The sequence below is a fragment of the Malaclemys terrapin genome, chromosome 5, assembly GCF_027887155.1.
Source record: "Malaclemys terrapin pileata isolate rMalTer1 chromosome 5, rMalTer1.hap1, whole genome shotgun sequence".
In the NCBI taxonomy this organism is placed as follows: domain Eukaryota; kingdom Metazoa; phylum Chordata; order Testudines; family Emydidae; genus Malaclemys; species Malaclemys terrapin.
Genome location: NC_071509.1, coordinates 109,594,778 through 109,608,393, shown reverse-complemented (window position 1 = coordinate 109,608,393; position 13,616 = coordinate 109,594,778). Strand labels below are relative to the sequence as shown.

Here is a 13,616-nt window from a genome sequence, read left to right as displayed (position 1 = left end):
GGTTAAGAACCACTGCACTAAACTAATCAGATCTGCATTTTAATTTAATTTTAAATTAAGCTTCTTAAACACTTTAAAAACCTTGTTTTCTTTACATACAACAATAGTTTAGTTATATAATAGAGACTTATAGAGACTTATTACTGGCACGCGAAACCTTAAATTTAGAGTGAATAAATGAAGACTTGACACACCACTTCTGAAAGGTTGCCGACCCCTGATCTAAACCTTCCCTCCTTGCTGAGGCAGGGCCATCCTTGACAGGTGTTTGTCTAACCTTTTTCTTAAAAACATTCAATGGTGGGTATTCCACAACCTCCCTTGGTAACCTATTACAATACTTAACTATCTTTATAGTTAGAAAGTTTTTCCTAATATCTAACCTAAATCTCAGTTGCTGCAGATTAAGCTGATTACTTGTTGTCCTACTGTCAATGGACATGGAGAACAATTGATCATCATCCTCTTTATAACAACCCTTTACACATTTGAAGTCTGTTGTGAGGTCCCCCCTCAATCTTCTTTTCCCAAGACTGAACGTACCCGTTCTTTTATATTTTCTTCATAGATCGTTTTTTGAACCTTTTATAATTTTTGTTGCTCTCGTTTGGACTCTCTCCAGTTTGTCCCCGTCTTTCCTAAAGTATGGCACCAAGAAGTGGACAGAGCACTCCACCTGAGGCCTCACTAGTGCCGAGAAGTGTGGAATAATTACATCCTACGTATGACACTGCAGTTAACACACCTCACAATGATATTAACCTTTTTTTGCAACTGCATCACATTGTTGACTCATATTCAATTTGTGATCCACTATAAACCCCAAGATCATTTTCTGTAGTACTACCACCTAGCCAGTTATTTCCCATTTTGTAGTTACACATTTGATTTTTTTTTCCTTCCGAAGTGTACTACTTTGCACTTGGCTTTATTTAATTTAATCTTGTTGTTTTCAGACCAATTCTCCAAATTGTCCAGGTCATTTTGAATTCTAATTCTGTGCTCTAAAGTGCTTGAAATCCCTCTCAGCTTGATGTCATCCACAGATTTTATAAGCATACTCTTCACTCCATTAGCCAAGTCATTAATGAAAAATATCGAATTGTACTGGACTCAGGACAGTCCCCTGAGGAATTCCACTAGATCTGTTGTCCTGGTTAGATGGCAAACCATTGATAACTACTCTTTGAATATGGTTTTTCAACCAATTGTGTACTCACCTTATAGTAATTTCTTCTAGACGATATTTCCCTAGTTGCCTCAGATCTGCCACTCCTTTGTGGACATGGGTTGGTAGAGGTCACACTAGGACCTGGAACCACCCCCAATTTCTGGTGTCTTTTGCCCAGGGATCTTCACTTCTACTTATTTAAGTCTCTGCTGCGCCTTAAAACTATTTTTAGCCAGTTCCAAAAAAGGCTTTTTTAGACATCCAGAAAATCATATACTACTGCACTTCACACACAGTATGAACACATCCGGATCATCAGCTTCTGAGCCAGAATAGCCATAACCTCCTTAGCTATACACCGTGAAGGTGAGTTGACACATTGCCATTTTGACATAACTTGGATAGAAAGCTGCTTTCCACATATGTGAAGCTCATAAAGTATAAGATCCACCTCAAAATCAGGGGTTAAAATGACATTTCACTCTTTTGCTAATTTCCCTAAGAAAAAGTCATCATACAAAGGTAGGTTTAGGATACGTCACATAATGCCACAAGTGCCACCATTTCTACATGACATCAGTGCTTCATGATAGGACCACATAAATAATGTCAAGTGAATTATATTTTTGATCATATTTTTATGGTGGAAATAAAATACCTAAACAGCAAAAGAAAAGGGAAAAGGCGGCTATGCTGCAATTCAGGGTTAGCAAAAAAAAAAAAAAATACTGTGTTACAGTAGGTGCTTGAGAAATACCCAATATATTCTTAATTCATCAAAACAGAATTGGCAGGAAAATACTGTGTACAAACACCCTGTAAAGGTAAATCCATAAGAAATATTGGAATCCTTTTCCAAGATCAATCACAAATGAGGCGAAGTGACAATTCAAAACGCAGGTTATGAATTTTCTCTCAGAAATAGATTATCAACTGAGGGCTTTCAACCTTGCTTAGTGTTTAATACCCTTTAATGTGATACAAATGCAGTGTTAATTCTGCTTGACATTCAAACCTTTGCTTGTGCCCTGATTGGAGTATAGAGGAAGAGAGAATCTGACTTGGGTTCTTAAATCATGAAAACAATCTGCATAATCTTCATGCTGTAAGTAGAATCTAAAATGAATATGCTGCAGGGGAGAGAGACAAGCTCTTACATACAGAAATCTATGGGCCTTGCATTATTACTAAACAAAAACAATACTTACTTGACAGCTCTTGGTGTTAGTGGAGAAAAATACATTACCATCTAGTACACTTGGGGCCAAATTCTGCATTTGTGTGTGTGCATTTTGGCTTCCATCAGATTAACATAATTTCACATTTCAAAGAAAATACATCAAAATTTGCTTCTCTTAAAGAAATTGGGGCAGTTTTCAGTTTTTGCTGTAAGCAAGTATCAATTCAAACAACATTATACTTCTTTAAAGCAATATTGAGATTCTTTTCAAGCTGTTCAGTCATTGTGATGAGGAGTTCTTCCTTATGCTGTTTCTCGTGCATTCAAAATGATACACTTTACACTTCTATATTTGGAAACCTGCCAAACTCACTCCTCAAATTTCCTAAAATGATTTTCCTTGAGTGCATGAACTAAGCTAATTTACTGTCATTGTCACAGTAGCAGTGGTGAAGTTGAGACTAAAACTTCCCATCAACTTAATGCTTTTGCTTATTGCTGGGTACCTTATAATGACTGACAAGCAACTGATTACATCCCTGGCTATTAGTCTAGATGATGGTTAAAAAAAGTCCTGATTTGGGGGAGTGTAGCATAGGAAGGGGTTAAATGTGTTGCTAACAAATGCTATTACTCCTCTCGTCCCACTGCTCCCATGTTGATGGCTTAGAGAAGGGGTGGCCAAACTTACTGACCCTCCGAGCCACGTATGACAATCTTCAGAAGTTTGAGAGCCGGGGCTTGCCTGCTGAGGCTTGGGGCTTCTGCCCTGCAGGAGGCACCTACCAGGGCTCGGCTTCAGCCTTGCACCTACTGAAGGCCTGAGCCCCGGCAGGTGCGCCCCGCGGTGCTAAGGCCCCGAAACCCACCTCCCCGCCAGGCAGAAGCCCCTACCCCACCACCCTGCTATAAGGCAGAGTTCCCGAGTTCTCTTCCCTCCCCCACAGTCAGGTAGGTGGAGAATGGGTGGGGGGGCACTCCACGAGCTGCACTTTTAACTGTAAAAGAGCCGCATGTGGGTCGCAAGCCAATTTGGCCACCCCTGGTTTACAGCAACATTACAGTGTCTCTGTATATTTGCATACTTACTTCTACAGGGCCAAGTTACATTATTAGCTGAATAACAGCCCACATCCAGTACTGTGCAGAGGACCTGGGCAAGACCTATACGCCACTTGAAACCTCAAGTAGGGCATACGTGAGACTTCAGTGGTGCCTCATGCAGGCCCTTTGCACAAGGGTGAATTTTGCCCCCTGGAAAGACAGCCTAAACATTAAAACGGCACTAAGATGAGGATGCAACTTGTATTGTTGCATTATTACTAAACAAAAATTTTCCTCAGTCCAACCGCTTGTGTTCCAATCCTAGAAAAGAAAAAATACTGATTTTCTTTTTCCCCTCTACAGAGAAGAGAGTGAGAGCGTGCTGACACTGAAAGGTTTGACTCCAACAGGAATGCTGCCCAGCGGTGTACTCTCTGGAGGGAAGCAAACTCTGCAAAGCGGTAAGCATGTTTGTCTTTGTGTGCCATTACATGTATGAAACGATAGACTGAACTGCAGATGCCAAGGAAAAATAATCACAGTCTTTCAAAGGAAAAAATTAAAGTACAAAATAAAACAGATGGTTTGTAGTACTTGCTCATTTGTGAGTAGTTCTTATAAGGCCACTTTCCAAGACTTATTATGTCCCACTGATTTTCAGAGAGAGAAATCAGAAAATAAACTTTACAAACATGATAAATCAGCATTACCTATAAAGGTACTTTCAATTCACACAGTTCATAGAAGAAAAAAAGAGACTATAAAAACTCTTTTGCTATTTGCAGTACTGCAGATTCAGCATAAATAATGGCAATCAAACTGTATTCTGTCTATCTTCTCCTTCCTCATTGAGAATCACCAACAAAAATAGTTCTAGAATTGGAACTTATCTTCTGACGATTCTAAATGATGATGTAAGAGGTACATAAAAGAAAGCAATTTCACAATCTGCATGAATCTGAAGTAAGGGATTTATTAATACTCTGGTCACTATGTATGCAAGCACAATACACTTTTTCTTTCCAATTTTATAGCAAGGCATGTTACAGGTATATTGTCAGTATGTAGCAGGGATACATTTGATGTAATATTCCTCTTGGAATTTGGAGTTGCAAAAGAGTGTTTAACATTACTATATGCTCTCTTTTTTTTTGTTGATTATCATTCAATATATGCCAGGCACCCAAGAATGTTTTATATTTCTATAGTATAGTTCTGTTGTCAATACATGTGAGAAATGGAAATTCGCTTTATATTTTTAACACAATCTCAGCCTCTTATTTTCCTGTTTCCTTCCTGGAATATTCTTTCTCTTTGTATTTTTCCCTTTACTGTCTCTTTTCTCTTACCTAGAAGATTCAGGTATTCTGTGGTGTGTTTTTTTGTTTGTTTGTTTGTTTGTTTTTGGGTGGGAGGAGGGGAGAAGGTTGTAACTTGTGTATTACACAGAGAGTAATGTTCTGCTTTGAAAATGCTGCAATATGATTCACTAAAATGCTCATTTCAGTAGAATTATGGTCTTTATCCAGGCTCTTCTCATTATCGTTTCTTTAGACTTGTCAGAGAATTTGGTCCAAGGAAAATGTTATTGTCATCCAGTGAAAAAATTAGGAACCGAACTAACTTAGAATATTGCCAAAAAATTCTAGTTAAAATGGCTAAAAGGAAAATCCCCTCATACTGCAGCATTCTGGCTTAGTAAAACATTCCTATACACAAACCATTACATTAGTTAACACAGAGTACACCATTCACCAACTATTCTGATACCTACACAGTTTGTTAGCACATTTTCATAGTACTATATGTATTAACAGAAAATTTGACGAATAAGTTCTGTGGAAGTACACATTTTAGTAGTTACTATTTATTTCTAATGTGTCGGTGCTACTTTGGATCCAGTTACTCATCTTAATTTCTAACCACAGTCATTCTATTTCTTTTCGTTTTTGTTTCATTTTTGTTTCTATTTTTCAAGTCCCTTGATTTACCATCCTCTTACTTTTTACCCTGCAAGATATAGGCTCACTGTGGTGTGTGTGGATTCCCATGGGTGACTTCTCCATGCAACAGGATGACAATATACATCTCTTAGCATTGATCTCAAGCTATATTTAACATAACTACAAAAAAAATACTTTTTTATTTAAAAAAATCATCTCAAGTTGAAGAAAAGGGGAAAAGCTAAAAGCTTTGACTCTTAATCCGTTTTCTAATGTAGTAGTCTTTTTATCAACATTTCTTAATAAATATCTTGGCTGTGCCATATAGATTGCATTTCCTGCCCACTTCAGCCTCTGAGTCTCTGGCTGTAAGAACAAATTCAAACTGACTGGTTATTTTTAATAGGGATATTTTTTAAAAAAATTGATCAACAACGGTGTACATTACAGAGCAGCAACCGCCTAACCATAAAAGTTTCTTTTCTGACCAAACTGTTATTTTTTTGCTACCAGCAGCCTTAAATTTCATATATATCCCTACAGTGTGTTAAATACCATCTGATTTAAAATGTTAAAAATGATTTCCAAGATGATGGTATAATGAGGGAGGTATGCAGATAGAGCTGGGACATGCATTGATACTGAGCTAACTTGCAAGTAAAAGAGACACAGTTTGTATCAACCCTCTGTCTTATTGTTTTGGTTTTTTAAGTCAGGAAAGAGAACAAATGTTTATATTACAAGTTGTAAATTTTGCCCTTTTCTCTTAAATGACATTTCACTCCTGTGCAGTACTAATAGCAACAAGTTTTCTCCAAACTGAGATAATAAATGGTGTGAATTTCTTCTGCTGGCTTTATGCCATTTCCCTCCCGCCCTTTTTGACACATTTTTTTGGTAAATGCTGCAGTAGTTTTACAGCACACTGTGTAGGTCAGATGCACAATATGGAAAATATTTTTGTCAACTTCTTTGAGTAAAAAGAAAATTTGTCAAATTTGTTTTTTCTTAAAGTTTAATTTGTGAATCCTTCAGCTTCCCAAAACATTTTCTACAGCTCAAACCAGCCTGCAAACTAGACTTTTTCTGTTCCTTGTGTGGCATTTCTGTGTTGTCTTCTGTGCCGAAATCCAGCACTTACAGTAACATTAGTTATTAGCTCCTTTGCTATTCACTGACTTGTTCTTAGCGTTAAAATCCTCTGCTCATTTTTCTCATTCGTTTTGCTACCCCCTTTCTTCCCTTCAGCGACTGTTGAGGCTATTGAGGCTGATGAAGGTAAATTGGCCAGTCCCCTTTCTGTTGTTGCTGCAACAGATAAGGGCTCTGCTGGGTGTATTCATTTTGCTGTAGCTTGTACAGAGTGTGTGGGTGTGGGCTAACAATTGTGGCTCGGTATTAACCAAAGTATACTTGCTTTAAAGGGGAAAGTCTTTTGTTGTGGTTTTTTTCTTAAAGGTACAATGATGTTCTAATTTGTGTACATTAAAGTAAGTACTGAGTAGCGTCACAAGGGGACGAGGGGACTTTTAGCTGAAAGAGACGGGGACACGGCAGCTGTTAGTAAATGCTCTTTGACACATAGCGCATAAGCTGTATTCTTAGGGCTGAATCATTTCTCTGCCTCAAATCATTTTCTGCTATCATTGATAAAGAAGAAAACACGCAACTTTATAAACATGGTTGGGGGTGGTGGGGCTGAAGTCACTAGTAAAAAAATAATTTTGAATGGTTCTTTGTTACAGTTCAACATGTTTTTTATGTCTCTCTAAAAAGTAAAACAACATGAGACATTTGTCTGCAAGATGTCCGTTTCTTCTGGTAGTGTCAGTTAATGGACTGGGTATTTATATTAGAGCAACCATTAGCACCAGCACCATCTAAGCCACAGATCTAAAAAGACTGGCTGCCTCGGAAGATTTATGAATGCTCAGTATTGCAAACTTTGGTGCTTTATTGATGATCCTTTTAATTTAATCCACATGCAATTTTATTAACCATACTGTTAATATCTAACTTTATATTTAAATATGTATATACAGTATGCAATCAGTAATAAAAGTTTTGGAAGAAGAATTTCAAAGTTCCCCTTTAAAACAAAATTCTTTTCAGTTGTATTTTGTTCTTGCCCCCCTAAAAAATAGTTGACTTTTTAGCAAAAAACAAAATCTCATTGTCATGGTATTTTAGTATGATGATAAAAGTGCCTTTTTTGGCCATTTGAATTTGTTTTTGATCTGTATAAAGCAGGGAACATAATTGTAGAACAAAATAAGTAAGAGAAAATACAACTGCTTTCTAAATAGCAGTGAGTGAGCTGCTATTTATGTTGGAATTATCTATTCCTATTGGCAAATTCTAATCTGCAGTGTGCATTCTCGTTGACAGTTTGGCTGTTTTCTGTGATTTCTGTGACTATGTGTCGTGTTTAGTATACTCTCAGTGTCAAGTGCTAATACTCGTTGTCTGACCAGCAACTACAGCAGAGCACATTCCTCAGCACTAAGGTTTATAATATGTCTGCTTGAAATAAAACTGATTGAATGCAAGCCCCATTCCAGGAATATTCATTCTTCAAGTTATTCCTTCATTTGCCATTATCACTGGGTAGCCACTCTAGCCATACATATTTTTACTAAATAAAGCAAACAAATGCCAGATAAAAGGTTATTTCCCCTTATAAGCTAAAAATAGCATCACTGTAGTTGTTCACCAGGGCCTGATCCTGTGAGATGATCATCACCCACAACTCCCAGTGGGCTGAGCACCTTGAAGGGTCAGGCTGCAGAAGAGGAGACAAGATTTCCAACTTAACACAGTTTAACCCATCCATTAAACTTTTCTTAAGGGTTTGGCATTGGTGTTCATTAGACATATTTATTTTGGGGGTGGAATTAAAGAAGAAGCTTTGCTGTGGGCCTTGCCCTCTTTCCACTTTTCCTCCCCCTTTAATTGAGTAATCACCATTATGTTAAATTAGTATATGTTAAAATAGTATATGCAAAAAAAACCAGGCACATCAAAGTTTACTTGAAATATGAAACATCCATTAAATTGGTTAAAGAAATTAATCCTGAGGAACAAATTAGTGCACACACTTGCACAGGAATGGTTGGCAAAATTTCAGCATGACAGCTGCTTTCCACGCTCCCCACAAAATTCAGTGAGTGGTATGTTGGTACCAGGGACTTATTTGTAAGAGGTACTAAGAAGAAAAGTGCTAGTTGCTTCAGAGTTGGGAGAGGATGCTGAATTTACAGAAACTTTTCTTTTTGGTAGGGTGTGGTTCTGTTGGGTCAGATTGGGAGGGGAAATGTTTATCTCTCAAACTGCTTTATCTTGTTGTCCCGGCGAGTTTGCAGGTTCCTGGTACTAACACACTATCTCTGCTATATGGCATGTTAAGGTAGAAGTATAACAAAAACGCAACCAACGTTCTGGAAATACGGTAAATTGATTTGATTTTGAATAGATGAGAAAAAGGCACGGAAGGCTACAATAAGTTCTATTAATGGTTGCCAACAACTCTTTGCCTACATTGCCTTTTTCTCTTCTGTTTTAAATAGATGTATCTTCAAAAATAAGTCCTGTAATACAATAGTTGTATCAGATTCTAAAGATACTTTTGCGTAATCTGTGGACACCTGCTGAGATCAATGAAAATGTACTTGCTGAAGGACAGATTCATTGACTTTTTAAATTCAGTTATTGGGTCCTATGCTGATGTATTTTCAACATTAAGAGGAACAAATATGCCAGAAGACTATTTTTAGTCCATGTCATACTGAATTACTCCGGTTTAACCAAATTACTTTCTAGGACCCATGTGATGACAGGGAAAGTTACTGCTCTTGAGTAACACATGAGCAGTTCATCCGTGATTAATAAATTGTAAGGCATTCCAAAAGGATTATAGAACTATCCCTGTTTGATATCTTTAATGTGTATCCATCAAATTGATCACTCTGTGCCATACATGATTTCTGATTGGCACAGTATGTAAGTCTTTATTCAGTCCTTACTCCAAAAATAAGTCCTTGAAAGTCCATGGGATCTTTGCCAGAGTAAGGATGCTAAGGTTGGACACAATGTTTGTAAGGCTTTAATTTATTACAAAAAAGTATAGATAGATAGATGTTTTGCCTTGAGCAATGCTCATAATTACAAATTGTAGCTTCATGTCAGCTTCATAATATTTTAAGCCAAACTCAAGTGGACAAAAAAAAAATAGAATTTAATCTTGTTGAAAGACATTTGGTTTGCGAGAGACATTGGTTGTTAATTTTTCAGTTTTTTCTAAATACGGTAAGAAGTCTATTGTGGTGTCAGATTTTTGTCATTTTGTTCATCACAATGGGGGAATTTCTCAGCTATTGACTGTTGATAAATTGATAAAATACCAACAGTTTGACTTTGCTAACTTCCTTCTTTTTTTTAATAATCCTTTATTTAGCTATCAAAGGATTCTCACCACAGCATAAGATCACTAGTTTTGAAGAAGCCAAAGGCTTAGATCGAATTAATGAGAGGATGCCTCCACGCAGAGATGCCATGCCATCTGATGCCAACCTTAACTCCATCAACAAGGCAATCTCCTCAGAGACTAATGGCACTGACAGCAATGGCAGTAATAGCAGTAATATTCAGTGACCACTTCCTGTTTTTTTTAGCTGCAGGGCATGATGGGATTGCTGCACATCAACAGTTGGATGTTCTTGCCTCTGATAATAGCTTACTTGCTCTGGGAGCCAGGTGTTGGAGTCAGTTTACAATATCATCTAAGAGGAGATCGTAAACTTTATTTTGGTGGGTGGGGGGTGGGGGCCAAACACCTCCTTTGGATATGCCTTTAAAATGCTTATAGAAATATGAAAGCTAATGCTGGTATATATTGCAAAGTTAGGGGAATTGAACATGTTTTCCTACTGCATTGGGAACTTCTAGATATGTTACTGAAAGGCCTTTTATTATGTTACTGGACATGAAAACTTTGTCTAATTTCTTACTAACTATTGTACGTTTACAGTTGCAGCACTAAATATGGATGACATCAAAACATTTTTAACAAAATGATGTACAAACTAAATAAGGACTATTTATTGATAATGTTTTGCTACTCTTGTCAGACAATGGCTATAAAATAAATTAGGCAGTCTTTAAAAATATAAAAACAGAATGTTGCAAATTTGTTAAAAATGCCAAAAAAGGAAAAAAAAAAAAAAAGAGAGAGAGAGAGACAGTTTAATTTTGTACAGATTATGCTTACCTCAGGTTTCTTTAGTGTGCTTCAATGCCCTTCTTTAAATATAACACTTACCTTACTAATTTGGCAGCAAATATCTTTTTCTTCAACTTTAAAAAAAAAAACTGGAATAATGCTAACATTTATCTTTTTTTTTTTTTTGCTGTTTATATTTAGGGTTTTTTTTGTTTTTTGGGGGGGGCAGTTTTTCGTAAATCAAGTCTTGGTTGTGGCTTGCTGAATTTAAATATTTATGAGTGGTGCATTTTTAAGTATAGTGAACAAGACACCATATTAAGTGCAGTGAAAAGCATCTATATTCTGTAAAAATCTGCCTATGCATGTTTTTTAAGGAAAAAAATTGGCTGTATAGGCCTGTATGGGACTGTAATGCGCTTAGTGGTCTGACTTATACTGGAAATGTATGTATACTGGCGTACTTTATATTCTCTAAAAAAAAAATGCTTAATGCCTTTGAAATTTTGTAATCAAAAAGAGCTTTGAAAAATCTAAGGGGGAGAGTATTCTTAAAAAGTTTTTAACATAAGCTTGTCAGTGCACATATAGATGGTTAGCATGTTTAGCAAACCTTGTGAAATTTAAATAAGTTTGTAGTTACATGTGAAACTCTAAATGCATGATAACTGTTAATGTCATAATGGTTTAGTCATTTTGTTATGTTCTGTCATGTGCCACAAAATGTGTAATTTTTTCACTTTTTTCCCTTTGTATATCAGTTACGGGTTACAAATGGTTCATTCTAAAAAAGAAAAATGAAACAAAACAGTCCATTGATATTTTTTAACAATTGTATAAGTGCCCAAGTAATTCACTACAGCCTACAGCCTTGCCTTTGTAATTTGACTTCTGAAATGTTGGCAATCAAAGCATGCACTTGTAACAATGAAAAAAGCATTTTATATTACTACTCAATAAAAATGTGCATGAATTTAAGGTGCTTTTCTCTCTCTGGCTGAATCTCTCAAGTATGCAAGCATCCATGCTCCTACACACACCTTATTCTCATTGTTTCCTTTTTTTTTTTAATACAGGAGAAAAGACATCCATTTAGGAGAAAAAAGCCACAGGATGGTTTGAAACTTCTAGTGAAAGGTCATCCTTTTACTAAAGACAAAATAATTTATTACCAAGTCGTTTCAGAGTTATCGGACATTTCAACTGTAATAAAGAGCTGAAAACTGCCATGATTTCTGTTTTTTCCTCAAAATTCCAAGCCAAGTTGTTTTTCTCCTACACTGTGTACTGCAACTATTCTGACAAACAATGTGAAAAATTTACTGTGTGCCCTATTTCACTGGTCTTTCTAGCGTCTTATATTTCCAATACACTTTCTTCTTTCCAGCTAACATCATTGCAGATTTAGCATGCAGCAACAGATAGTGTATTTCTGCGCTGTATCCAGGCTAGATGTTCTGATTACCCTCTGTTGACATAGGCCTCCAAAGCCTTCTATGTTGAAGCAAAGCAACACTTCTTTTTTAGATTTCTGAATAGAAATTCATATCGACAGAAAGTTTATGGAATTAACCCTGAAGTAGAACATGAAGATACTCTTCTTCTATTCTGATCATTTAAAAAAAAATCCAGTTGAAATCCTAAATTCTTCTTTCTTTTTTCTTTTTTTGTTTTGTTTTGTTCTGGCTTGTAAATTGTGAAGATATAATTGGAGTTGGTGAAGACCTCTCATTAAAAATGAACGAGTGGAACAGACAAATCTTAGACACGTTCCTAGTTAGTTCTATTCTGCACTTAGAAAGCTGAAATAGTGTAATTTCTAATGACACTTAAGAACTCTTTGAGATGCTGAGATTTAAAACTTTCATTTTGTTCAAACATATGAAATTTAAAACCTTCTGTCTGGCTTCTTAATCATTTTTGTGTCCTTCATCTTTCCTCTACTTCCAAGTCTCTTGTGCTCTAATTCGAGCAGGAAATGCCCACAACAGCAACGGTCATCAATATTGCATCGGTTCTCCTTTGAGGTGCCATTATTAACCATTGATTTGGTGTCTTACTTAACACTAAAAGGTCAGTGTTAATATGAGTCTCTTTTCCCCTTTCACCATGTTTCCTATTGATTTGGCAGAATAAAACATAGGATGAAATCACAGCTGTTCCGTGATATCCAGGACTCAGTGATAAGAAGGTAAAAAGAATAATATAAATCTATAATTGGTTTTTGCAGATCCCAATAAGAAAAAATAAGTCCTTCAAAGAAGAGGTGAAAAGAGGGTAGTTATCCATCTGTTCTAAGGAATAATATTATCAAATGGTCTTTACAAAAAACTTATATGAAAGTTTGCATGAAATTGCAATATAGCTCTTAGCCTGACCAGCCATGCTTATTTACCAGATTATGGACCTTACCAGTGAGCTCAGTCTCAACAGCCAATGCCCCTGATCAGTTAGTGAGTTTACAAGTCTTATCTAACTGGAAATAAAAGTACAGGGAAACAAAGAACTGTAGAGTAGTGAAGGTTTATTTCAAAAACCCTGCACTTTTCCCTGTTGGTAGGTGTTTCATGGATGTGGCATAAAGCAAAGCATAGAGTGTAGTCTCAGGGTGTGTGCAGGCTCACACAAAGATGGCTTCTGCTCTATGCAGGTTTGATTCCCTCCGCACTAGATTAGAGCAGTCCGAGGGTTATTCTAATATATGCCACCTGCAAACATGTCCAGGGGATTAAAAATGCCATTCAAAGGTCAGCATGGTACATATCCACCTGACAACCCCCTTCCCTCCAGCTATGGTTTTTTCTCTCTGCTACACCAGAGAGGTGTGCCTGGAGTAAGAGGTCTGTGCCGCTGAACGATTCCCTTAGAATGAGTTGATTCTCCACGGGCTGTTTGCACTGGCTTTAGGACCGAATTATGCTGGTGTGGCAGAAAACAGCTGCATTATACCCACTATATGGCTCTGTGTCGTTTCATCTCTACTGCATAAGCCATAATCAAACAAATGGCTGATGCCAACAGCAAGATTTAAAATTTGATTTTTTTCCAACCACTATGTGT

The 13,616-nt window shown here is 36.7% G+C and overlaps 1 protein-coding gene across 2 annotated transcripts in view; it reads left to right on the top strand.

The window, feature by feature from the left end:
- PPP3CA (protein phosphatase 3 catalytic subunit alpha) overlaps nt 1–11,538 on the top strand; it is a 305,071-nt gene extending 293,533 nt beyond the window's left edge. Inside the window, exons 12-14 of one of the 2 annotated variants that reach the window (XM_054029504.1) lie at nt 3,759–3,856; nt 6,587–6,616; nt 9,792–11,538. In XM_054029504.1, the coding sequence (XP_053885479.1) occupies nt 3,759–3,856; nt 6,587–6,616; nt 9,792–9,988 (325 nt within the window). In that variant the 3' untranslated portion in view covers nt 9,989–11,538. The remainder of the gene's footprint in view (nt 1–3,758; nt 3,857–6,586; nt 6,617–9,791) is intronic. The other variant, XM_054029505.1, reaches the window with a different exon arrangement.
- Nucleotides 11,539–13,616: the final 2,078 nt, after the last annotated feature.